The sequence below is a fragment of the Drosophila pseudoobscura genome, chromosome 2 (assembly GCF_009870125.1).
Source record: "Drosophila pseudoobscura strain MV-25-SWS-2005 chromosome 2, UCI_Dpse_MV25, whole genome shotgun sequence".
In the NCBI taxonomy this organism is placed as follows: Eukaryota; Metazoa; Arthropoda; class Insecta; order Diptera; family Drosophilidae; genus Drosophila; species Drosophila pseudoobscura.
In genome coordinates this window covers 9,131,881-9,159,459 of record NC_046679.1, presented here as the reverse complement: position 1 = coordinate 9,159,459, position 27,579 = coordinate 9,131,881, and the positions used below count along the sequence as shown (strand labels likewise).

At 51.0% G+C, this 27,579-nt stretch overlaps 2 protein-coding genes across 2 annotated transcripts in view; one reads left to right on the top strand and one right to left on the bottom strand.

Moving 5' to 3' along the window:
- LOC4801178 (uncharacterized) overlaps positions 1 to 12,711 on the bottom strand; it is a 70,566-nt gene extending 57,855 nt beyond the window's left edge. The window contains exon 1 of the mRNA XM_033378403.1: positions 12,529 to 12,711. The gene's annotated coding sequence lies outside the window, so the exon portion shown is untranslated. The remainder of the gene's footprint in view (positions 1 to 12,528) is intronic.
- Positions 632 to 27,579, top strand: LOC4801176 (dynein beta chain, ciliary). The gene is given in 30 exon segments (XM_033378412.1): positions 632 to 847; positions 928 to 1,473; positions 1,778 to 1,866; positions 2,768 to 3,403; positions 3,460 to 3,739; positions 3,842 to 4,320; positions 4,383 to 4,882; positions 4,942 to 5,255; positions 5,316 to 5,419; positions 5,867 to 6,435; positions 6,522 to 6,739; positions 8,190 to 8,366; positions 8,423 to 8,797; positions 8,853 to 9,026; positions 9,141 to 9,413; positions 10,558 to 12,015; positions 13,739 to 14,005; positions 14,227 to 15,272; positions 15,327 to 15,861; positions 15,927 to 16,465; positions 16,523 to 17,281; positions 17,337 to 17,925; positions 18,070 to 18,318; positions 19,256 to 19,732; positions 19,792 to 20,156; positions 23,447 to 23,585; positions 23,653 to 23,819; positions 23,872 to 26,643; positions 26,705 to 26,899; positions 26,966 to 27,579. Coding segments are annotated over 30 exon segments (14,592 nt in total). The 5' UTR covers positions 632 to 646; the 3' UTR covers positions 27,066 to 27,579.

Sequence of the window (27,579 nt, the reverse complement as noted above, 5' to 3'; positions counted from 1 at the left end):
CATAAATTTAAGTTAATGCACAGCAAAATGGGGCACTTAAACTGTCAGTTATGAGGCCGCCATTCGATCAAAGCCGAACATTAAGCATACGCCATGATGTACGTACGGGGCCATTGGCCATCCTCATTATTTACAGGAATCTCTCAGTAGCACTACCGCCTACCCTCCCATCCGGTCGAACGCTGATGTTGACTTATGAACTTGCAGAAAACTTGCAGCAGCAAAACGGAAATTACATTTCGCTCACTTCGTGTGCAATTAAAGTCGAGCGGGGCTCGCACGGGAGCCAACAGAAACTTTTCCCTTCTGCAAGCGGCATTTTGCACTTGCATTTGCATTTGCATTTGAAAACGCGGCGGCACACACTTTAAAGTGTTTCTGTTAATTCGAATTTGAAGTTTGATCGATATGTGGGGCGTGGATGGCATGGCTGGCAGCGGCTGGTTGCGGCGGCCGCCCAATGGCCGCCACCTGGCCCCGCCCACTCGCTACCGGATTCCATTCCACCCGGCATTAGAGGTCACACGGAGCGGCTCATGGGCACCCCAGTCATTTAGACGCCATACGCCGCGGCGAGCTGTTTGATTTTCTGCATCCGCAGTCGGAATTTCCACTACGACCAACAGACCAACAGACCAACCGACCAATGTCCGATGCGGCCGGTCTGGTCAGCAGCGATGAGGAAGGTGGCCTGCCGCCCACCGGCTCAATGGGCGGCGATGGGCTGCCGCATGGCCAGCGGGACTACAGCGATGCCCGATTGGAGCGTGTGGCCGCCTACACAACGACCACAATGCGCCTCAAACCGAATAAATGGACCAAAATGATGGCCAGCGATGAGCTGCGGGTGAGCGTACATTTTACTCGGAAACTTCCTTTGTGTGCATCCATCCATCTGCCCCACAAACCTGCCATCTGTAACCGCAGCGCACTGTTCTGGACTGGCTGCATGGACCCACACGCGTCCTGGTCATGACGCTCAGTCCGGGCGGAGATCTGGTGCCCAGGAGCTGCCTTAGTGACTTGTACCATCAGTATACTCTCCATCAGAGTTCGCGGGGCGCCTCCGTCGTCGCCGCAACATCCTCCTCCTCCGCTTTGGGGCCGCTGGAAGACGATGCCATGGCCACGGCAACGGCAGCTGTGTCTGCGGTGGTGGCCGTCACACCCGGCGCTCTCCTAATACCCCTACCGCCAGCCTCCTCCAGCTTCACCACGCTGGACGGTGTGCCACGTGGCAAGTGTGCCTACTTTATACGCCGCAGCAGTACGGGTGCACCGCTAACAGCGGCTAATTTCCCATCCAGCGTGCTCTACGGGGACTTTCCGGTGCACAGCAAAATCGAGACAATGTCGCTGCTGTTCGATGAGGTGGTGCAGCCGCTTCTGGAGAGGGCCCAGACCGAGTGGCCGCTGATTGTGTGGAAGGATCTGCAGGCGCGCATAAAGGAAGTCCGGAACACACTCACAGAGGTGCGTACAGAAAGTGCAGAAAGTGTAGAAAGTGTTCAAAGTGGGGGAGGCAAGAGGGTATCGTTGCCCAGCTGCCACAGATGTGTTATCTCATCAAATTAATCTAATTGAGTGCAGTGGGGCAAGGAGTCTTCGAGGGGGGGGGGACTAGACTCGACTCCACTCCACTCCAATCCATGCCCGGCCATTGTCTTGAAAGTATTTCGCTTAATTGGCAAAACTTTTCATGTGTCTACAGGGCGATGCACACAAATACATACCAACAAATACCAATACATATATACTTTATTGTTATCCCCCACAGATTAAGGGGAAAACCAACAATCGCACAATTTTATCGTTATTAGTTTCGCCAACAATCGTCGAGGAAGTGTTTGCCCACGTGAACCAAGGGTAAGTTCAGAGCCCATTCAAGGGCCATTGTCTTTGTCCCATCTTCGACTACGATTCGGAGTCCATGTCTTGGAAATGTCGCCCCTACAGCGATGTTTTATTGTTTATAGAGGAGGGACAAAGAGAGAGAGAGAGGGAGAGAGAGAAGGCTTATTAAATTGAATTTCATTGGACTAACTTTTCGCATGAATTGCTGCAAATTTATTTGGTTAGCAATTTTCCAAGAGTTTTCAAGTAAAGAGTATTTACCCCTTTGGCCACACACAGAGATGAAGACGTGGTGGCAGTACACAATACTCGTACTTTGATTACCAGCGAAAGCCTAATGGTTTTCCCTCAGTTGCAAAAGGCTTTTAATTAAATTACAATTATTTAAGAAAAACCTCGTACCATGGCCAATCAGGGCACTGGACGATAATGGAATTTCCAGGAATTTTAACTTGCATTCTAGTGAATGTTCTCTCAAGCCTTGTGCCATCTCTAGCGCGATGTGAAGTGGCTCGTTGGCAGCGATATATATATCAAGAGGGAGTTTTCCATTCACTTGAAAGGCCAATCAATTAGGCCCAAGCAAATACTTGAATTACTAAAAACTCAATGACCAGCAGCCAGGCCCAAGAGCCAGAGAACACAGCACAGCACAAAAACAATAAAATCAAATTGATTGAGATCAAATTTATATTAAAAATTGCATATAAAGAGAATGATAGAAGCAGTTTTTGCTAACTAAAAGCAAACCAAGGGGTTGCTGCAATCCAAGTGCAAATTTGTTTTCAATTGGGTCAATATAATGTTTTTTTTCTCATTAAAAAAGTTTCCCCCATTTGGCCAGAAAGTTGGGCATTTAATGGGATTCCAAATAAAAGCAATGTCCCATTCGCAACCCCCATTGCCTTTGCAGGGACTTGCTGCCCGCCCTGGAGCCAAAGTTTCGGAATCTGCTGGAGGAGATGTTCATCAATTGGACCACCCAAATGCATGACATTGTCATGGAGCGTTCCGAGTGCCAGGCCATCGGCATGGCCGCCCAGTCGCAGGCCAAGCACATCACGGTGGTGTCGATGCCTGCCCAGGAGATTGGCTTCTGGACGAACCGCAAACTCAATTTGCAGAACATCTACGAGCAGCTACGCGAGGCCACACACAAGACTCTCGGCCAGATCCTGGAGCGCATCGAGTCCGTCTACCATCAGCCGTATGCCAAGGCATTTCGGCAGCTGGTCGCCGCCTGGGTGGAGGCCCAGGATGTCTCGCTGTGGCTGCAGCCCCTTCTCCGGCAGACAGCCGCCTTCAACTCGGTGCAGTTCAGCAATGGCCACGAGCTGATTGCCCCGCTCGTTCATGTGGTGCACCTGGTGTGGAGCAATGCGCGGTACTATCGGAGCACCCAAAGGATGAGTGTGCTGCTGCGTTGCATATGCAACATGCTGGTGCATCGGGCCGCCGAGGACCTGGAGTTCCCACTGCTCTTCCAGGGCGATGCCGACGAGGGCCTGTTGCGTATCAATCGCACCAGCAATGTTTTGGAGTTTTTCAAGTGAGAACCCTCCGGCATCTGTCTGAAGTTTCCCTTAGCTTTTCCCCATTTCCCAGGCAACGGATGCTGCAGTACAAGGAGAGGTATGCCAGCAGCCAGGTTCTGTTGCCAGCCCTCCCTGGAGCCGGTGCCACCGCCCACTCGCCACCGCCCGACGATTTGCAGCAGTTGTGGCGCTTCTGCAACGAGGATGTGTTTGGCCAAACACTCGATGGCTTCTTAGCCCAGTTGTCGGAGTTGCGGCAGGTGTTCGAGGCAGCGGTTCAGTTTCAGCAACTGGAGAAACTCGAAATTGGCGGATTGCGTGGCAAAATGCTCACCGAGCGCATCCGAGAGGTAAGACAACACTCTTCAATTACCGAGCACCGCCAAGTGGCAGAGTCATTTAACAATATCCCTCTCTGCGCCATCGCCATCGCCGTGGCCATCGCCATAAAGATATTCAACGAGTTCAAAGTGCTCTTCGAGCAATGGAGCAACGTGGACATCGATCTGACGGCCCCGGCAGCCAGCAAATGGAAGTGCTTCAAGCGCGAACAGGCGCTCTTCTTTGAACGCATGCAACTGCTGGAGCAGAAGCTGGCCACCGTCCTGCTGCAGGCCTTCGAGCAGTGCCACAGTTGGATGCACCTGCTAAAGCTGTCGCTGATGTTCGGCTGCCTGCTGCAGCGCAGTGCCGTGCAGCCGGAACTGGTGCGGATTCTGCCCCACATTCTGGCCATCTACGACTCGGAGCTGCAGCAGCTGGAGGGGAGTGTGGCCGAGGTGCTGCTCGGCTACGAGATTCGTGGCCTGGCTGCCCTGCCAATGCCCTTTAATTTCCCCCCCATTGCGGGGGCCATGATGTGGCTGGAGCAGCACATCAACAGCTGCAATGAGCTGGGGGCCAAGGAGCTGAATCAGCTCATAGAGAAATTGTAGGTATTCCGGGCCACTGAATAAGATATCCACCTAATATCCCCTTTGTCCCTTTGTCCAGGCTGTTGGAGAAATCAGAGCTGCAGAGGATGCCGCCCAAGTGGGACTCTCTGCTCTCCCGTCGCAACATTCTGACCACCAAGCTCAGCAATCTCCAAATGAAGATCTGGACCACTTGGCAGGGGGGCATCGACAAGCTCATTTTGAAGGGACTGGATGAAGCAGTCATCGCCCAATCGCTAGATGACCGACAGCTGCATCTGAATTTCTCTGTGGCTCTGTTTACCCTCTTGAAGGAGACAAAGTATTTGTCGGCCCTGCAGGCCACTGGTTGCCTGTCCGGCGATCTCTTTCAGCTGCCGAAGGAGCTGCTGTCGCTGTACGCCCAGCGGGATGCCTATTGGGAGCGACGCATCCGCCTCATAAAGATCGGGGAGTTCTACAATGGCATCCGGACGGGAGAGTGTGCCGCCGCCGAGCTGCAGCTGATACGCAACGAGCTGGCGGCCATCGATGAGCAGGTGGCAGTGGCCTGCGACCAGTTGACTTGGCGCTGCTACGGTGAGTACTTCTCTGTGGGAGGTACCTTAACATTCCAGCCAGCCATTGTCTCCCCTCAGATGAGCCGCTTATAGCCAGCATTTTTGAGCAGAGTCGTGACCTGTTCGCCCGTCTCCAGCAATCGCATGACAATCTGGATGCCATCCTGGCCAGCATGCGGCGCTGGAGTCGAGAGCCGCTGCATCAGCGAAGTCTATATGGCAGAAATCTGCTGGATTTACGCCACCAGCAGGAGCGGGTGCGTCTGCGGCTGCTGCAATGCGATGAGACCAAAATGTTGCTCAATCGCCTCTTGATAGCCAACTTTTGTTTGTTTTTCAACTACGAATCGCAAGAGTTTCAGCTGTACTCAAGAGATCTGAGTGTCCAGGAGGTGAGTGGGATCACTTTGAGAATGCAGGATGTTTGTCTCACTGTTTCTCTGTGTCTCCAGTTTGTTAGGGAATTTCCCGACGCGCAGCGACGGCAGTACAACAAATATTTGGCCAGCGTTGATCAGTTGATTGTCCGCGAAGTGCGACAGGCCATGAGATCCAGGTTTTACAAATAACAATACATACTCGTATACCCCCGAAAACACTACCATCCATCAATTTTGAAGCCCTTCCACTTGCACCAGCCAATAGCTAAGCAGGCAACAAATTTATTAATTTCCGACACGCTGCCAGCAGCAGCTCCTTTCATGTCTCATCAAAACTAATCAAGTAAATGAGCACAAAATTGCACTCCACTCAAAAACCCAAAAAAAAAAACCGCAAATACGAAAAGACACCTTTGCAGAGAAAGCAGCAGCAGCAACCACACCAACATGCAACATGCTACATGCAACAACAAAAAGCATTCATGCGTCAATTGCATGTTTCACTTAACGGCACTTTTCGTGATTGCATGCAGACGCCAGTCAAGCAGAGGGTGGCAGAGGTGCCATGAACAAACTGAAGACTAAATTTAATTTTCGCATTACTCATACGCCGTGTAATTCAGTTTAGAGTATTTGTACAAAGAAATGACAGCAACAGCAAAAGCGAGGACTCCTCCGTTGTCTGTGGCAGAGCCAGGGGCCACTTCAGAGACTCCGACTCCGACTCCGACTACGTCTCCGACTGCGACTTGCACAGCGAGTGAGGCAAGGTTAGTTCTACAGCAAATCACAGTGCCACAAGCGACAGCAACCGCAACAACCGCTACAACAAAAGCAATAGCAACAACGACAACGACAACAACAGTCAACGATGCTCCACTCTTTGAGGTGAAATTGGAACTGACGGAAACGGAAATACGATTTTCGCCAGCCTTTAATGCAAGTGTGGAAAATAATTTTCAACAAATTGTCGAGCAGCTGTTGCTCGATATAAAACAGACATGCGACTGCATGCCAAGAATTGTGCCTGACAATGCCCTGTCAGAGGATGATGAAGATGATAACGATGAGGATGATGATGACGATCCGAAGACCCAAACAATGGAGGAGGTCGAGGAGAAGGACAAGCACCAGACCGTGCAGTTCAACCTGCTGCAGGCGGCCAAGGCTTATAGCCAAAAAATGGAATGCCGTGGTATTACACACCTCCCCTCCCCCTTGCATGCTTTTCACATTTTCAACGTCAACGTTCCCCCTCAGTGTCCCCCGCAGAGGCAGGCTTGGATGACTTGGAGATGCTGGAAAAAGCCATACGCGATGCCCTGGATGATACGGTTCGAGCCGCATTGACTTATGCTGCCAAATTCAACGCCTATGCATTCCTCTGGACCCAGCAGAGCGGCGATGTGCTGGCCGCGTGCATGGTGGCGGCCAAAGAGCAGACACAGCATGTCAGCGGCGGCGGCTATGCCATCATGGAGACATTCAAAAAAGAGGTAAGCCAAATCCCCAATAATGCCAAAATATCCGAGGGACAAAATGCCAAGAGACACACAAGATTCCGCTCCGCAGCGGAAGGAAAAACATATATTGGTAAGAGCTAGAGTCGAAGAAGAGGGCCGGAAAAACAGACGAACAGACGGACGCTAGTCACCGAGTGGGTCGCTCGATTGGCAACCACACAATTTACGTTGTGTAGCCCCTGAGACCAATAACGCTTGATAAATGCTGACCATTTAGGGTCAAATGTGTTGTGTGCGGCCGGGCCAGAGCCAAAATCTGTGCCGGAATAAGCACCAAAAAGAGATGCTTGGGCCGCCACATGGCGTCCGTCGCTGACTTATGGACGGATTCTCCAGCAGCAACAGCAGGCAAATCGCCGACGTATGCGTAATATTTTCTTTAAACAATTATCAAACGCCCCGAAAAGCATCCAATAAATAACACAAAAGGCGCACCACACACACTCGTGCATTCATGCCACATCATGAAGGGGCGGGGGCAGCACAACAGACCAGGCAGAAGAACAACAAATCATGGTCAAAGTGCATGGACATGGACGTGGACGTGGACTTGGACATGGACATGGAAGGCAAGGCGTGTGAAATTGGGTGTTGCCCCAATAAAATGAGAGAGAAGTTGCCCCGGCAGGAAGAACCGCCAGTAGCGCCAGAACGAAGTCCGAATGGCCTAATGCTCTGAACATTTCATTTAATTTCCCTTTCAAAAATTAATGCCAAACACGTTTACCCTTAACGTCTCTAAATGGAAGTAATCCTTAGGAGGGATATTAGCTGCAGTGGAAGGGGGATATCTTATGGAGGATATACGAATGTTTTCGACAGGCTTCAGGCTTTAATTCAGTGAATCATTCGGGAATTAAGTGGATTTCTTATGGGAAAATTCAAGAACTCTTGAGATTTTGGTAGATTTTTCACACCAGTGACAAGTACCATCACTAGCACAGGTCCATCTTAGTAAGTATTTACCGAACAGGGATTCCTATTTGTTTCGTTTTAATTTGTATGTTGAGTAAAGAACATGAACCTAGCTAAATTTGAGTTAATTCAAGATATTCCTGTAGACAAAACTAACCCCGTAGAACACACGCCCGCCTTCGTTCGTGGAATTCAGTTGCGTGTCGCAGTAGGTCATATATTCAGCGATACCCTAGCCCAAGAATAGAGCACGAAAAATCACTGACCGGCATTTTATTTATGACTAGCCATTGAGCTGCCTCTGGGGCAGCTGGTGCGCTTAATAAACCCACGCCACTACCAACAATATATACAAAATAGCGTATACTATACAGCATCCGGGGCTTAGTGTTGTGCCGCATTGTGCGCACACATATGTGGAAAATTAGCAAATAAATTAGGATTGGGGGCCAGTCAAATGAAGTTGTCAACGCCCTGGAGCACCCACCCACCGTTCTTACCCCCACAGATCGAGCAGTACAGCGAGGTGCACGAGGCGATTGACCAGATGGAGAATCGGGAGTGCATCAATGGCTGGCTGGCCCTGGATCTGAAGCCCCTCAAGTACGGTCTGCTGAATCTGGCCTGCAAGTGGTCGCATCTCTGCAAGCAGTGGCTCCTCCGCTATGTCCAGGGCACCCTCAAGGTAAGTCGCACCCAAAAAAGGGCCTTGAATAGAGCTAAAACTTCCTCCAATTGCAGGAGCTGAATGCCTTCATTGCGCGCGGCCATGAGACGTTGCAGCTGCATATTGCACGCCAGGACTTTAAGGCGCTGCTTCGTGTTCTGGCCATCATGGCGGAGATACGTCAGCGCGAGCCGTACGCGGATACTGTTTTCAAGCCGCTGAAGGACATCATGGCCCTGCTCAAGACCTACAATGTGGAGTACGAATCGCAGCTGCTGCGCAGCATCGAACAACTGCCGCAGCAGTGGCAACAGCTGAAGCAGTGCAGCAGCGTCAAGCAGGAGGCGCTGCAGGACACACGCTTCCACCAGCAGCAAAGAGTCGCCTCGCTCATTGGCCTGCACACGTGCCACTTGCAGCACTATGCCAGGCAGTTCCAACGCATGCCGGTGGGCTGTCTGTCTGTCCTGCGTTGAACAATATCTGATTCTGAATTCCTTGCAGTTCTTTCGAGTGCCCTGTCCGCAGGTGTACGACGCCTGCGACGAGGTCTACGTGCGTCTCCATCGCTTCGGCAGACAGCAGCGTCTCTACACGCGTTGGGCGCGACTCCTCGACATTGCGGCACCCGATACGACCACCCTGCAGCTGTGCGAAGTGGAACTCAGGCGAGTAAAGGTATCGTATCCATCTGGAAGATAGGAAATTAAACACGCGGCTTCATCGCGGTGATTGAGTCATACATACGAGTACATGCTCCTAAATATCCGGTGTTTTGATTCCCCCACTCAGCAATTGTGGGACTTTGTTCGTGTCATCGAGTCGTGCATTGTTGATTGGCATGCGACACCTTGGCTGCTCATCGACACGGACGATATGGAGCACGAGTGCAAGAAATTCACGCGCGATTTGCGCACCCTCGACAAATGTATACGCGACTGGGCGCCCTATGTCTACATTGTGGGTGTCCTCCGGGAGCTGGTGGCCTCCCTGCGGGCCATTACCGAACTGCAGAATCCAGCAATTACGGAACGCCATTGGCTCGAGCTGATGCAACTGACAAAGGTAAGCATAATGGTCCGACATCAATGGTGGGGCGAGGTATGGGAATCTATGCGGTGTACGGTATATGCGTGGGTGTGTGTGTCTTTCCAAATGATTGAGCGACCCAACAATGGAGGAATGGAGCTTGCAATCTGCCCCGACTGCCTGATGTCTCTCTTTGTGTGTGTCGGTGCGCGGCCAGCAGGAGCAGCAGCAGCAGCGGCTGCACAATGGCGCACATTGGGCAAACACATTAGCAGGTGATGTGTTGGCAAACGCCAAACGGCAGGAGGATGACAGGAGGCGCTGGAGCTGGAGCTGGAGCTGGAGCTGGTGCAGGAGCTGCTGCAGGCGAGCAACTTGTCACATCGAATGACGCCGCGTTAACCATGTTGTGGAGCCGACATAGACATCATCGGTGCCACTCGATTTGTAAGCCAAAAGTGGGATAAAGCAACGCAAACAAATTCGGTTGCACGGGGGTAAGAGTTTACTCAAGGATATACATATGTATGTATGTATGCATCTAAGCCGCTAGAGGCAGCTCAGTCAATTCAAATCAAGACGAATAATTGAAATGAATCACTAGCTAAACTCCAATCAAATCTCTTATGTCTTCCCGGTATTCTCCCCGTCCTGTGAGCAGCTAAGTGGACAGCACCGAATGGAGGAGCTTGTAAGTGTATATCCAAATCAAAATACTAATCCTTAACCTTAACAGTCGCCCGAATGAACATTCAGTTATCAGAGCATATGCCAAACTGCAGGCATTTCTACGGATTAGATGCATTATTTAATTACCAAACAGCCATTGGACCGAACTCTGAACAGAACTTACAACAGGCTTAGCATGGGGAGTGGTAGATTCGATCCTTAGCCTCGGGCCGACACAGGAATGCAGTCTGGGATACTGATGCTGCCTCTGTTGTTGTGTTCTTGTTAATTAAGTCGGTCGGAGAGCAGTCAAAATGCGTAATTATAACGCATATATTATGTTTGGTTTCGAAATGCATCTCCAACAATTATATGCAGCAATTATAGGCTTGTTAATGCCAGACAGAGATATGAGTACTCTAATTGGAGTGCGTTGCAAGCCCTGCCAATGTATTCAAATTACTGATGAAATAATTAAAATATTCGACCGTTTATGCACTCACCCGCACAGCTGTCGTACAAATGCAACAAGTCGACGAGCCTCGCCCAGCTGCTGAAGCTGCAGATGCAGCATCACGAGGAGGACATCAAGAACACCGTGGATCGCGCCATCAAGGAGCTGACCGTGACCAAGGTGCTCGACGAAATCAAGGCCACGTGGGCGCATCTCGAATTCGAGCTGGAGCCACACCAGACACGTCCCAGCATACAGCTGCTCAAGGTGTCGGAGGAGCTCATCGAGACACTGGACGACAACCAGATGCAGCTGCAGAATATTTCCACATCGAAGCACATCGAGTACCTGCTCGACAAACTCGGCCACTGGCAGCGTGTCCTCAGTGGCATCGACACCCTGATTGTCAATTGGCTGGAGGTGCAGCGCAAGTGGATCTACCTCGAGTGCATCTTCATCGGCTCGGCGGACATCCGAGCCCAACTGCCGGCAGATGCGGCCAACTTTGAGCGCATTGATGCCGACTTCACGGCGCTGCTGGCACGCGTCAGTGGAGTGCGGGTCGTTATGCAGGTGGTGCTGCGGCACGAGGACGTCCTGCCCCAGTTGCTGCAACTGCAGCAGCGTCTGGCCATCTGCGAGAAGGCGTTGAACGATTATCTGGAGACCAAGCGGCTGGCCTTCCCCCGCTTCTACTTCATCTCGGCCGCCGACCTGCTGGACATACTCTCCAATGGCAACAATCCGCAGGTCATCGATCGCCACCTCATCAAGCTATTCGACTCGATTCTGAGGCTCCAATACGAGACCAACACCACCCATGCCGTGGGCATGCACTCGAAGGAGAACGATGAGTACGTGCCCTTTGTGGCCGAGCAGGATCAGCCCGCCTTCATCGTCTGCAGTGGCCGTGTGGAGCTCTGGCTGCGCGCCATCATCCAGCAAATGCGGAGCACCCTCCACGAGCTCTTCCGCAGAGCTCTGCGCGCCTTTGGCGAGAAGCCGCGCGAGCTCTGGCTCTACGATTGGCCAGCCCAAGTGGCCCTCTGCTGCAGCCAGATCAGCTGGACGGCGGATGTGAATCGATCGTTCAGCTGCATGGAGGAGGGCTACGAGGGCGTCATGAAGGAGCTCCACAAGCGACAGATGGCCCAATTAAATGCGCTGATCAATTTGCTGCTGGGAGAGCTGTCGCCGGGCGATCGCCAGAAGATCATGACCATCTGCACCATTGATGTGCACTCGCGGGATGTTGTGGGCAAGATCATATCCTCCAAGGTCGACAACTCCCTGGCCTTCCAGTGGCAGAGCCAGCTGCGCCATCGCTGGGACGACGACCAGGCGGGCAGCTCCAGCGGTGGGGCAGGCACCGCCATCAGTGCGGGCGGCGGCGACGAGGATTGCTTTGCCAACATTTGCGATGCAGAGTTCCGATACGCCTACGAATACCTCGGTAACACATCGCGACTGGTCATCACACCGCTCACAGATCGCTGCTACATCACCCTGACGCAGGTGAGTCGCGTATTTACCTTCACTCTGCACTTAAGAAATCCATTTGAAGTAAATACAAGTCTTCTGACGGAGAGGGGGCGTTAATGGGTTTAGCAGCGGAAATCCGCTACACATGAAAAGTCCATAGTCGGCTTTGAATAATTGAAAGACCGTGTCCCATTGCTTCTGAAGTCCATTCAAGAAACAATCAACCAAAGAGTGAACGAGAATGGGGAGTGAAAGAAACTGCCGGAAATTCAATAAATTTGCACGTATTTGCGCGTGTAATTAGCGCCATTTTTTATCAAACAATTGCATATTTCACGCAGTACGCACAATCAGATTTTATCTCCCATCCCAACCACAATTTATAACACACGTGTTAAAAATATAAAGAGCAATGTCTACCCTTAAACTCAGGCTATGAATTATGTACATATGTACATACATATATGTATGTATGTAAGAGTATATCGTATATTGTACTTATGTATGTAAATAAGGCCATTTTCTCATGTTCGATTTAGGACTTACCAATCAATTTTCTCAAGTTGTTTACATTGATATTAATAGAAAACATAGGTTCATTCACTTGTTAAATATATAGTATTTACATATGTATGTATTTATAATATACTCGAACACAACACACAACTGATCCCGCACTTCCAGGTTATTTTCGCGATCATTTTTAATAATTTCACAATTTCCACGCGGCTTTCTATTTACTCAAAGTGTGGCCAGATCTCCGATTTAGTTTGCATTATCTTGGCGTTGCCACAGAGTTCAAAAAAGATCTTTGCGACCAAAGAGAAACTACATCTATGGTCGTATGACATTAGCCTTTGATAACTGACTATTCGCAAAAACACAGAGGCCTGATGGAAGGAGCATGCAGTGAGAGCGAGAGATATATATGCGTCAGCTTGGCTTTCCAGTTGATCTGGGACTAGCATTGCGGCAGACATTATCAGATCCAATTTTGCTGACTGGCTGACTGGCTTTGTGTGCTGCAAAACATAAGTTTGTCACAAATAGAGCCTCAGTTCTTCGACTTATAGCCGGGGGACGTGTCTATAAGCGGCTACGAGAACTAATTTTGCGTTTTGTCTCTCATGCTATCTCTCTTCGCAGCAAAGTGGTGGCACGGCGTGACGTTAGGCGTTTATCGTTGCGTCTCTCCTGCCACTTACATATGTATGTATGTCTCTGCATCAATGTTAGCAAAGTCTAATATCATACGTCCATAAATCTAATTGTTCCATAAGTCCAATTTGTTCATAAATTTAGGTGGATTCATTGGATCACCGAATTCTTAAAAATGAAGAGGTTTTTATAGTCTTTGGTATAAACATCGTCTTGGCGTTGCCACAGAGTCCTAAAAATATGTTTACGAACCTCGTGACCAAAACAGAAACGAAGTTAACCTGTTGCTGCAAAAAAATCCAAGTGGATTCCATTCATGGGCATAATTGTGTGTGTCAGATATAGCCTTGAGTCTCAACCAAGTATTTTCCAATTAAGCAATAACTTTTAATTGATTGCCAAATATCCTGGGGCTATTTAAAACAACCCCACAGACCGGACGACCGGCCCCTGGAAGCATCCATTAACAACGCACCTTACCTTCCGTTGCACGCTGCAAATTAAACAACTCGTTAGTGGAAAATAAATTCCCCTTGCAATTTACATATGCCACCTTTCTCCCCGCTCTGCCGCATCTACCAAAATTGCGGGACGATAGTCCTTGCGACTGCGACTGGCTGGTGCAACCGCTGGACCTGCCGGCACCGGGAAAACGGAAACGACCAAGGACCTGGGACGCGCGCTGGGCGTAATGGTTTATGTCTTCAACTGCTCGGAGCAAATGGACTACAAATCTTGTGGCAACATTTACAAAGGGCTGGCCCAGACCGGTGCCTGGGGCTGCTTTGACGAGTTCAATCGCATCTGCGTGGAGGTGCTGTCCGTGGTGGCCGTTCAGGTGAAGACCATACAGGAGGCGATAAAGGTACTGGGCCACGAGGTGGCCACGAGGAGCGTTTGCAAATTGATTTTACCCACCATCTATCCTATCCCGCTTCTTTGCCATGCTGCGCATTGATTACTTTTGCTTGGGCCACCTTGTCCGTCCTGTTGTGGATGCTGCTCCTGTGATGCTGTTTCTGGTCTTCTGCTGTGGACCTCTCGTTCCTGGTTGTTTTGCGGCCACTGCCTCTGCTCTGTTTACAGATGCATAAAACCCAATTTATCTTTATGGGCGAGCGCATTTCGTTGGAGCCGTCGGTCGGAATTTTTATCACCATGAATCCGGGCTATGCCGGCCGCACGGAGCTGCCGGAGAACCTGAAAACATTGTTTCGCCCTTGCGCCATGATTGTGCCGGACTTTGCTTTGATTTGTGAGATTATGTTAATGGCCGAGGGCTTCCAGGATGCCCGTCTCCTGGCACGCAAATTTATCACCCTCTACACGCTGTGCAAGGAGCTGCTGTCCAAGCAGGATCACTACGATTGGGGTCTGCGCGCCATCAAGTCGGTGCTCGTGGTGGCCGGCACACTCAAGCGCGATGACCACAGCCGGCCCGAGGATCAGGTGCTGATGCGGGCGCTGCGTGACTTCAACATACCCAAGATTGTGACGGAGGATGTGCCCATATTTATGGGCCTGATTGGCGACCTCTTTCCCGCCCTGGACGTGCCACGGAAGCGGGTCTTCGAGTTTGAGAAAACCATACGGCGGGCGGTGAACGAAATCAAGCTCCAGCCGGAGGAGGGATTCCTCATGAAGGTGGTGCAGCTGCAAGAGCTCCTGGACGTACGCCACTCGGTTTTCATTGTGGGCAATGCGGGCACGGGCAAGACCAAGATATGGCAGACCCTTCGCGAGACCTATCGCATTCAGAAGCTGAAGCCCGTTTGCCATGTGCTCAATCCCAAGGCTCTGTCGAATGATGAGCTGTTCGGGATTGTCAATCCCACGACGCGCGAGTGAAAGGATGGCCTGTTCTCTTCGATAATGAGGGAGCAGGCAAATATGCCGCCAGGAAACCCAAAATGGATCGTTCTGGACGGAGACATTGATCCCATGTGGATCGAGAGTCTCAACACACTGATGGACGACAACAAGATCCTGACGCTCGCGAGCAACGAGAGGATTTCCCTGAAGCGCGAGATGCGCCTGCTGTTCGAGGTAGGACACCTCAAGGCAGCCACTCCTGCCACAGTCTCGCGTGCGGGTATTTTGTACATCAACCCCCAGGATCTGGGCTGGTCGCCGTGAGTATAAGAACCCCTTTTGAATTTTTAAATTTATGTGTGCTTTCCCTGCAGCTATGTTTCGTCCTGGCTGGAGACGCGAGTGGATATGATTGAGCGTGGTATCCTCACGACGCTGTTTGAGAAGTACTTTCCCTGCCTCATGCAGCGGCATCGTGACTTCCGTCGCATTACACCCATCACGGACATGGCCATGATTCAAATGACCTGCCATCTGCTGGAGTGTCTGCTGGACACCGACGACAGAGGTGGAGCAGGGAATGGGGCCACTACTGCCGTCAATCCTCACAGTCTGCACCATGGCGAGATCTCGCACGAGTCCGCTGAGATGGCCCTGGAGACGATATTTGTGTATGCCACCGTCTGGAGCTTTGGATCGGCCCTGCTGCAGGACATAATCATCGACTGGCATCGGGAGTTCCACAAGTGGTGGACGGGGGAATTTAAGGATGTGAAGCTGCCCAATCAGGGCACTGTGTTCGACTATCAATTGAATGTGCAAACGCTAAAGTTCCAGGCATGGTCCGAGCTGGCCGCCCATGACCAGCAGCAGCTGGATGGTCAAATCGATGCCGAGATGCCATTGCAGGTGCGTGCTTGACCCATTTGAAAATAGGAGAACTAATCATGCACAGTAAGCCTCCGGGCACACAGAACGTGCTCATTTCAACTGCAGAGACCACACGCCTGGCCTACTTCCTCAAGCTGCTCATCGACCGCAATCTGGCCTGCATGCTGGTTGGCAGCTCCGGCTGCGGCAAGGGCGCCATCTTCCGTGAGCTCTTCAGCAAATATGCCAGTGACCAGGAGCTTCTTGAAATCGCAGTGACTGCTGTCACAGACAGTCATCAGCAGCAGCAACAGCATCAGCATCAGCATCTGTCCAATCCCCCATTAGGCGCAGGCGGCGGAGCAGCCTCAACTGGAGGGAACGTACGCCGGACGACATCCTCCTCGACACCGCTGCTGACCACAGTGCAGGCGACGCACTTCAACTTCTACACCACATCGGAGATATTCCAGAAAATGCTCGACCGTCCGCTAGAAAAGAAGTCTGGCCGCTGTTATGCCCCCAGTGGACCCAAGCGACGGCTTGTCTACTTTGTCAATGACCTGAACATGCCGGAGGTAGATGAATACGGGACCGTGCAACCGCACACAATTATGCGACAGTTCATGGACTACAGGCAATGGTAAGAGTGTGTGATAATTCCTCCACTGCTGCTCTGATTGCTCGACATCCACTACAGGTACGATCGCCAGAGGCTGCAGTTGAAGGACATTCGACACTGCCAGTTTGCGGCCTGCATGAATCCGACGGCTGGCTCCTTCACCATTGACCCACGCCTGCAGCGCCATTTCTGTGTGTTCTCCGTGTCGCAACCGCCCGAGGACATCCTGCAGTACATCTACGGGAGCATTCTCAACGGTCACCTCGAGAGCCCGACGCAGGGCTTCAGCAAAGAAATACGCACGATTGGCAGTCTCCTGGTGCGTGTGGGCATTGCCCTCCATCGACGTGTGGAGTACGCCTTCCTGCCGACGGCCGTCAAGTTCCATTACCTTTTCAATTTGCGCGACCTCACGGGCATCTACCAGGGTCTGATGAACAGTGTGGGTGCGCCGGCCTCGGCGGGCGGTGGGGCCACAGCAAACGTGTATGGCGGCACCGTCTGCAGCAGGCCCGCAGAACTAATCCGGCTCTATGTGCACGAGGCCTTTCGGGTCTATCACGATCGTTTGGTCGATCCCTATGATATCAAGTCATTCAAGTCTTCGATTCGGGACATATTCAAGAAGGACTTTGAGGACTTTGACGAGGAGTTTGTGTTTGCAGAGCCCCTGATATACAGCCATTTTGCCCAGTCGCTGGTGGACCAGAAGTACATGCCTCTCAAGAGCTGGGACTCGCTCTATCAACTGCTGCTGGAGGCCCAGGCCAGCTACAACGAGGTGGTGGGCTACATGAATCTAGTCCTCTTCGAAGATGCCATGATACACGTGTGCCGGTAAGTGGAGCACCCGCCTCCCTACTTCCCAATGGCTCAGCTGAATTTTTTTCAGGATTAATCGCATTCTCGAAAGTCCAAGGGGCAATGCGCTGCTTATTGGCGTGGGCGGATCCGGGAAGCAGACCCTCGCTCGCCTGGCTGCCTTCATCTCGTCGCTAAGTGTCTCCCAGATTCAAATCAAGCGCGGCTTTGGCCTGCTCGACATGAGGGAGGAGATCGCCAGTCTCTATATGAAGGTGGGCCTCAAGAATCTGGCCTCGGTGTTCCTCATCTCTGATGCCCAAATACCGGACGAGTCCATACTGATGCTCATCAACGATTTGCTGGCCTCCGGTGAGATACCAGAGCTCTTCAACGATGACCATCTGGAGACCATCATCAATGGCATACGGAATGAAGTGAAGCAGAGCGGCACCCTGGACACCAAGGACAACTGTTGGCGATATTTTGTTGAGAAGGTTCGACGGCTGCTTAAAGTGGTGCTCTGCTTCTCCCCCGTGGGGCAGACGCTGCGTGTGCGGGCCAGAAAATTTCCGGCCATCATCAGTCGTACTGCCATCGACTGGTTCCATGAGTGGCCCAAGAGCGCTTTGGAGTCCGTATCCCAGAAGTTTCTCAGCGAAATCAGCAGCATTTTGGAGGTTCGTATTCAGTCTGGGCCCCGGCCCCGGCCCCGGCCCTTATTTATGCGTCTGTCGTGCACAATTTACAACTGAAACCTGTCACAACGGACACTTAAAGTCCCCTGTTTTGCTGACCTCCGGCTCGTCCATTTATACACACAGCCCGCGCTGGTGCCGCCCATCGGTTGCTTTATGGCTTACGTCCATGGTACCGTGAATCAGATATCGAAAATTTATCTACAGAATGAAAAACGCTACAACTACACGACCCCAAAAACTTTTCTGGAATACATTTTCCTCTACCGCAAACTGTTGGTGGACAAAAACGGGGAGTTTGCCGAGCGCATTGCACGCCTCCAGAGCGGCATGGCGAAACTGGCGGAGTGTGCCAGTCAGGTGGACACCCTGAAGGTGAGTAAATGATGGAAAGGGGCACACGAAATGGATGGATGCCACACGGTTGCACATATGTACACTATATACCATGAATGTGCCATGCGACGAATCCGACTCACAGACGATTCGGATGAGTCTATGCCTCGAATAATATCCTGAAAAGGGGATGATGAAACAGATAGAAAGGAAGCTTCAATTCGGGAATATTTATTGTAGTTAAACCGGTGAGAATTTCGGACAGTTCTATTCACTTTTACTGGGTACTCTTTGAATCGATCATTTTGTTATGCATCAGCATCACTTTTTCTGGCGGCTTTTCCTGGCCCGCACAATGGCCCGCCACCCGATCCGGTGCCAAGGCGTTGTCGGCCATTCAATTAGTGCGCTTAATTGAATTGTTGTTGTTACAGCAAATCTGCTGTCCATTTTCCACGGCAACATCAATGGGTGTAACCGGAGAAGCGGAAGGCTGGACACAGAGCTCTCTGTCGTTCTTTTGAGAGTTTTCAGCGTCGTTTCCGGTTACGTTGCGTATACGCAATGGAAAAGCAATGCCGTGGCGGTGGGAAAAGAGGTGCCAGAGCGAGAATAGAGCACAGCGCGGCCAAATGTTATTTAAACTAATTGAATTAAATTGAATTTTCGCTTCAATTAAACAAGTTTTCCCCGTCCGCATGCTGGGTGGGGGGCTCCCTATCAGCCCTGTCGATAGTCACATATACACGGATATATAGTATATACTGTTTCGAGATTGTATTTGTCTGGATGCGCCCGCAATTTGTGCGCAAAAGTTGCCTTTAAGTAAATATTGAGCCATCGTGCCGGGTCTTTAATTATTTTTCAAACAGCCGGGGAAAACTTTTCAGCTTACTCTGGTTCTGATTTCGATTCCGAATCTGTTCCTGACTTTGGGTTTGAGTTTTTACTCCTAATTTTACCCCCACGCACACAGCATCAATTGGCCATCCAAGAAGTTCAGCTGGCGGGAAAGAATGCGGCCGCCGACAAGCTGATTGTCATCGTCAGTGCCGAGAGCGAGAAGGTGAAGCGGGAGCGTTACATAGCCTCGGAGGAGGAGAAGCGGGTCCGCATCATCGAAGAGGATGTCTCCATCAAGACCAAGATGTGCGAGGAGGATCTGCGGCAGGCGGAGCCGGCCCTGGTGGCCGCCCAGGCAGCACTCAATACCCTCAATAAGAACAATCTCACCGAACTGAAGTCCTTCGGCTCCCCGCCCAAGGGTGTGATCAACGTGTGTGCCGCTGTGATGGTGCTGCTGGCCACCAATGGCAAAATACCCCGCGATCGCAGCTGGAAGGCGGCCAAGCTGATGATGGTGCGGGTGGATCAGTTCCTCAACGATCTGCTCAACTACAACAAGGACAACATACACCAGAATATCATTGAAACGCTGCAGGAGTATCTCAAGGTAAGCGCGAGTCCTGTTAACACTCCATCGATTACCACAAAGGGATTACTTCACTGCAGGATCCCGAGTTCAATCCCGACAAAGTCGTGCAAAAGTCAGTGGCTGCTGCTGGTCTGTGTGCCTGGGTCATCAATCTGTATCGCTATCACCAGGTCTTCCTGATAGTCGGCCCCAAGCAGCAGGCCCTGCAGGACTCACACCAGGAGCTGCTGGAGGCTCGTGAGCGCCTGCAGTATCTGAAATCGAAGATTAACAACCTGGAGGCCAAGCTCGCGGAAATTCAGGCCGAGTTCGAGCACGCGGTGGCCGAGAAGCAAAAGTGCCAGCGCGAGGCGGACAAGACCTCATTCACAATTGACCTGGCCCATCGTCTGGTCAACGGACTGGCCAACGAGAATGTCCGCTGGCGCGAGTCCGTCCAGAGGTGAGTGTCGAGTGCGTCGGTCTGGGTGCGAGGGCGAGTGCGGGTGTCCGAGTCCGTATCCGTATCCGTATCCGTGGGCACCGCGAGTGTGTTGCATTTATGCGTAATCAATTATTAAATTTAATTTACATTCTGTGTGCGGCCGCAATCGCAGTAATTGCTTTGCTTTCCACGTCCCCCATCCACCTTCCAGCCCCATCTGTTGAAGGTAGTGGCCTGAACCGCGGTGTGCCTCCTGCACCGCCTCCTTCGGCTTCTGCGGCACCGGGAGTTTCGCTTACTTGCGGTCCACCGCAGCAACAAAAGGCCGTAAATGTTATTTACTTGCGCTCATTTGGGGCACTACAAGGGTCCCCGACCCCGGTTCATTCGGTCGATTGCAGGCACCACTCCATTGGAGGCAATGAACTATCCGCCATTACACTCCGAATTGTGTGCTGCGAAATGAAATGGATTTACGCTGCAGCATGCAGCAGGCAGGAGGCACAGACATTGTCAACCCGCGTCGCGACTTATCCCATCTGTTGCTCGCAACATTCTCCGACGTGGCGTGATACCCCAAATTCCATCAAATTGTAGTTGACAAGCGTGAAAGAACGGGGCAACGGGGAGAGCTCAAGCCAAACAGCGACACAACTTCAGGGCTAAGCCCTTCGCGATTTGAGAACACGTCAATAAAGTTTGCATTTCTTTGAGGAAATTCCACAAACTCATCATGAAAAGTGTACCAAAAAGTGATTTCTAATTGCGAATGAAATTATCGGTGAAGTCAGTTATGTTTTGTCCACGATATGCCCAACTTTAGGGGGATTTTTAGCTATTTTTAAACCTCATCAAAATCTGAATTTCCATTGATGCAAAAGCATAAAAGCAATAGTAGTTGTTGGGCACTCCCCTACCCCGCAATTACGTAAACGTAAATCTGAGCCGGGGCAGAGCACATGCAATAAGCACTCACAAAAATCGTAATCAAATTCAGATGTCAATAGCAATAGCTGGCCGTGCACACAACACGCACTCCGACGCCTTTGGCTGCCCATTGACTGCCTGACTGGCCAAGTGCACGGAAAGAAATTACGATATGGTAATGAATGAACAATGAAAGTTCGTACTCAAAGTTTTCAATAAATAAATTGACATCTCTATTATTTTACTACCCAAATCCAATCCACCTTCAAACAATTCCTTTCAACCTTTCACCTTGATCTGATATATAAATTCATATTATACATTTTTAATATTATTATTCTTATAAAATATTCAGATAGCAACAGTTTGCTTATAAGCTGATTACTGTGTGAAATATCTATAGCTATTTTGAAGGAAATTAATATTTATGAAACACTATATTACCTCCTGAATATCTGGATAATTTTGAATGGGTTTTTTCCCCGTGTGGCTCGACTGGCTTTCTGGTGCATTCATTGAAATTCAATTGAGTGCGCGTGCAAGCCAAAAGAAATCCGCAAAGGGCATGGATGATGATGATGGTGGGTTGGGTTGGGGTCTGGTAACGGGCTGAGGTGTTGAATTTTTCGCACCTAAATAACTGCAAAATTCACACAAACACAAACGTGTGTGTGGTCAGGGGACGGGCCGGGGCCGGTGCCGGGGCCGGTGCCGGGGCCGGGGCCTGTTCCGGTACGACCAGAAGACCACACAATCGGGCATCGTCAGCAGTTAAATCGGCAGGGGAGCCGGAATTGGAATGGAAATGGTTATGGGGTATGGTATGCTGTAAATGCATATAAAATACGTATTGAATTATGAAAAATGAAAAATTTTCACAACTTCCACGCCTGGCTGCTGGTCTATGAATTTGTGGCATGTAAACCAAAAGGTATGTGGCTGTGTGTGTGTGTGAGTGTGTGTGTGAGTGTGCCTTAAATATACAAACTAATGCCCCATTGAGTGCTGCACTGGCAAAGGAGCAATAGCCTCCGTCCGCAGTAGCAGCATTCAGTAGAAGACTTTACATGCGAGAGAATTGTTCAAATATTTATGAAAATATAATTTGACCCCCAACTGCAGTGTACCCCGTACCTGTGTAGTGTGTGTGTGAGTGTGTGTGTGGGTAAGCTGACTCTGACTTGCATATAAATTTCTGCATATTTGACAATGACATTACACATACGCACAGCCAGCAGAGCCAGAGAACAGGAGATATGTGTGTCGGATGTGTAGGATGTGCAATATTTGTTAGCCAACTTATTGTTGTTATTTTTGATACTGCTACTGCTGCTGCTGCTGCTGCTGCAGGTTCTGATGGCATTGTTTTGCCTGCCTTCGGAAAATACTCTCGTACTCGTATTCGTACCTGTGTTTTAAATGAAAATTCTCTTATGTCACCCGACAGGTATTTTAACCAAAAATTCCATAGAATATCTTTGGAAAAACAAATATTGCATCCAAGGCTTTTCAGTGTTTTTCAGGAGCGCAGTCAGAAGGGATCGGAGCGAGTGTCATCAATGCCGATAACCGAAGGTTACATTCAATTGAAAGATATTCGAATATTTGCATACCATATTTTGTTTGGCAACCCCCCCTCCCCCCAAAAAATCTGCCACACTGTGGATTCTATGGGAATGCCTGTGCAATTATTAGATTATTCAATTACAAAGCATTATTTACAGGACACTTTTGCGCATATAAATGAGCATAAATCATTCTCAAGTTGCAGTTTAAATGCTTGCTGGTGTGTAGGGTTTTGCTTTCAGTAGAACACTAATTGAAAATATGTACTTAAGCCGCAGCAACGATAATACGATAATAATACCTCCTCTTGCTCTTGTCTGTGACTTAAATTCTGTTCAGATCCTGCTGCTCCTTCGCTTGTCTCTAATAAAATAAGCTAAAATATTTCAATAATAGTTGGAATGCAGCAATTTCTGATAATTTATGCAACCACTTCTGGCGGGATGAGGGGGAGCGAAGTAGGGGCTTCCGCTTCCATCATCGACATTGTCAGCAACAGAGGCAGGCACAAGCAGCAACAAGCTTGCAACATCCAACCTCTCCAACATCATTATTTTTTCAATTTCCCCTCATTTCAATTTAAATGCATCCCAAGACGAAGCCGAGTGCCAAAGGCTGCAGCGGATGCTGAGACGCCTGTAACCTTTGGCTTCCTGCTTCCCCCGTAATTTATACGATTTGTTAGCATCAAACGGAATCCGACCCGGTTCCCTCCAGCCCTCCAGCCCCCCAACCATCGTTGCCTCTTTTTGTACTTGACTTTCCCTTTTCCGCTTCCCGCTTCCCGTTTTCCCCCCCGTTCATTGTCTTGCCAGTTTACAAGCCAAGATTGGAACCCTGCCTGGAGATATACTACTAATTTCCTCGTTCCTGTCGTACGTGGGCTGCTTCACGCGCCGTTACCGCGAGGAGCTGCAGCACAAGATGTGGCTGCCGAACTTTCGCAAAATCGATGTAAGTAGCCGGGCACTTTCGCCTCGACAAGAACCGGGATTAACCTGTCAGTGCCCCGACCGTACAGCCGCAGATACCCCACACCGAGGGCGTCGACACTTTGGCCCTGTTCTCGGACGATGCCCAGATAGCAACCTGGAACAATGAGGGTCTGCCCATGGATCGAATGTCCACGGAGAACGCCACCATCTTGCAGTACACGACGCGATGGCCGCTAATGATTGATCCACAGCTGTAAGTGGGATAAGAAGGATTAAGAAAATCGTTAAAATCTCCCTTTTTGCAGACAAGGCATCAAGTGGATCAAGAACCGCTTTGGAGCATCTTTGGTTGTGCTGCGCCTTCGGCAGCGTGGCTTTCTGGAGGCCCTGGAGAAGTGCATCTCGCAGGGCGATACTGTGCTCATTGAACAAATCGAAGAGTCAATGGACACTGTGCTGGAGCCCTTGCTGAGCCGGGCGCTGATCAAAAAGGGTCGATATCTGCGGATTGGCGACAAGGAAATCGAGTTTAATGCAAATTTCCGGCTCATACTCCACACGAAGATGGCCAATCCGCACTACAAGCCGGAAATGCAGGCCCAGACGACCCTGATTAACTTTACGGTGACGCCGGATGGCCTCGAGGAGCAGCTGCTCGCGGAAGTGGTCAAGATTGAGCGGCCGGACTTGGAGCAAATGAAAACGGAGGTAACCGTCCAACAGAACAAGTTCAAAATCTCCCTAAAAGCCCTCGAGGATGAGCTCCTGGCCAGACTAGCCTCTGCCGGCGAGAATGTGCTCGACGACCATGCCTTGGTACTGAATCTGGAGAACACCAAGCGCACCGTGGATGAAATCGAGGCCAAGGTGCGGGAGGCTCGTCTCACGACCCTGCAGATCGACGACACGCGGAACATCTATCGTTCGGCGGCCAAGCGGGCGGCAATCCTGTACTTTGTCCTCACCGACCTCAACCGCATCAATCCCATCTACAAGTTCTCGCTGAAGTCCTTCATGCACGTCTTCCGGCAGGCCATCGCCCTGGCGCCCGACTGCAAGAACTACGAGAAGCGAGTGCTGCACCTGGTCGACTCCATCACCCTCCAGACCTACCGCTACACGCTGAGGGGTCTCTTCGAGGCGGACAAGCTGACCTTCACCTCGCACATGACGCTGCGCATCCTGATTGCCGCCGATCAGGTCTCCAAGGACGAGACGGACTTCCTGCTGAGATATCCCCACGATCCGAGCACATTGTCGCCGCTGGACTTTGTCGGGCGCAGTGCCTGGGGCGGCATCAAGTCGCTGACCCTCATCGAGCACTTCTACGGCATCGACAAGGACATGGAGAACTACACGAAGCGATGGCGCAAGTTTATGGGCAGCGATACCCCCGAGCGGGAACAGTTTCCGGGCGAGTGGAAGCACCGGACGCCGCTCCAGAAGCTGTGCATTGTCCGAGCCCTGCGGCCCGATCGCATGACCTATGCCATGTGCCAGTTCGTTGAGCAGACCATGGGACGATCGTATGCGGAGGTCCAGACGCCGCCGTTCAATGCCATCTTTAAGGACCTGAATGCGGCGACACCGGCCTTCTTTATACTCTCACCCGGTGTCGATCCCATCCGGGATGTGGAGCGGTTTGGCCAGAAGCAGGGCTTCCACGCAGAAGCCGAGACACTGGTTAACATTTCGCTGGGCCAAGGCCAGGAGCTGCTGGCCGAACAGGCCATACACCAGGCTCTGGCCTCGGGTCAGCAGTGGGTCATCCTGCAGAACATTCATCTGGTGGTCAACTGGCTGCCGACGCTGGAAAAACTCATCGAGCGCATTGTCCTGCAGTCCGAGACCCAGGGGGAGTCCAATTTCCGTCTCTTCATCAGCGCTGAACCGGCTCCGGATCCGCAGTACCACATTATACCGCAGGGCATCTTGGAGTCGTCGCTGAAGGTGGTCAATGAGCCGCCAGCTGGGATGGCCGCCAACCTCCACAAGGCCTGGGATAACTTCTCTCAGGACGCGCTGGAGACCTGCACCCAAGAGGCCGAATTCAAGTCCATTCTCTTCGCCCTCTGCTACTTCCATGCGGTGGCCGGGGAAAGGCGAAAGTTCGGGCCTCAGGGCTGGAACAAGATCTATCCGTTCAACATCGGGGACCTCATGATCTCGTCGAATGTGCTGCATAACTATCTGGAGGGCAGCAATCGCATACCGTGGGAGGATCTGCGCTACCTTTTCGGCGAGATCATGTACGGGGGCCACATCACCGACGACTGGGACAGGCGCCTGTGCCAAACGTACTTGGAGGAGCTTCTGCAACAGGATCTCATCGATGGCGACTTTGAGCTGTGCCCGGGATTCCCAGCTCCGCCCAATCTAGATTTCGAGGGCTATCACTCCTACATCAATGAAATGCTGCCGGATGAGTCCCCCCTGCTGTACGGACTTCACCCAAATGCGGAGATTGGCTTCCTGACCACCGCCTCTGAGCAGCTGCTACGCACCATCTTCGAGCTGCAGCCCAGAGAGTCGGAGCTGAGCTCTCACTGTGGTGCACCCAGGGAGGAGCTCGTGAAGATCATGATCGATGACTTTCTGGACAAGCTACAGGACGAGTTCAATCTCCAGGCGCTGCTCAATCGGGTGGAGCGCAAGACCCCCTTTGTGGTCGTGGCCCTTCAGGAATGTGAGCGCATGAATGCCCTCATTCGCGAGATCAAGCGATCTCTCCGCGAACTGATGCTGGGCCTCAAGGGAGAGCTGACCATCACTCAGGAAATGGAGCGGCTGGATCACGCCATCTTCTATGACCATGTGCCTGGGGCTTGGGCCCTGCTGGCCTATCCCAGCATGCTGGGCCTCCAGGGCTGGTTCGCGGATCTACTGCATCGCATCAAGGAGCTGGCCGGCTGGCTGAACGACTTTAAGCTTCCATGCGCCATCTGGCTGGGTGGATTGTTCAATCCACAGAGCTTCCTCACGGCCATTATGCAGGAGAGTGCCAGGAAGCACGATCTGCCACTGGACCGCATGCTGATCAGCTGCGATGTCACCAAGAAGCAAAAGGATGATGTCACGTACGTTAGGACCTTCCTAACTTTCCTTTAACTCCAATCTCTATCTGTAATCTTTTATCAGCCTTCCACCTATGGAGGGTGCCTTTGTCCATGACCTATATATGGATGGGGCCAGCTGGGATTGTCAGCTCAACTCTATCGTGGCCCTGCATCCCAAGGAGATGCTCTGCGCCATGCCTGTCATCTACATCAAGTCCATTGTCCAGGAGAAACAAGAGCTGCAGCGTGTCTACGAGTGCCCCCTATACAAGACCAGGTGAGTGACCTTTTTCCCTACGGAACTGCTATATTATGCATATCTCGGATTTGGTTTCACTTCCAGGTCGCGTGGCAACACTTATGTCTGGACATTCAACCTCAAGACCCGCGAGCGTCCATCGAAATGGATATTGGGGGGAGTGGCACTCTTATTGCAGCCATAAAAGCGAGCCGCGCTCGTCCATCCGTATCTACGCGTAGCATTTCGTATCTACTAACCAAAGTTCAGGCATCGCTCGCGCACACACCAGACGTTTCCACTCGAAATGACGAATCAATTAGTAGATAATTATTTATAACTTTTAGCGCCTCCCCACTCCATCCGCGGGTCTGTCTCGTCTCGCGCAACGCACGTGAAGTTCGCGTAAATATGACGAAACCAAAAATATATACATATATCTTATCTGACATTAGTGGAACGATGTATCGCAAATAGTTGAATGTTGCTAGGGCAAATTCCTCGTAATTCCAATGAGGCAACCAGTTGTTAATACATTTTGCTCTGCCCACTTATTGGGAAGTTCTATATCAATCCCCAATAATACAAATGAATAAAGTGCCGCCTATGGTTTTTATATTATATCTAGGGGAAACTACTAGGGTAATGCCCCTCAGTACACTCAGAGAAAATGGTAGACTAAAAAGAACACACACGCATATTTAAATAAAATTATTATT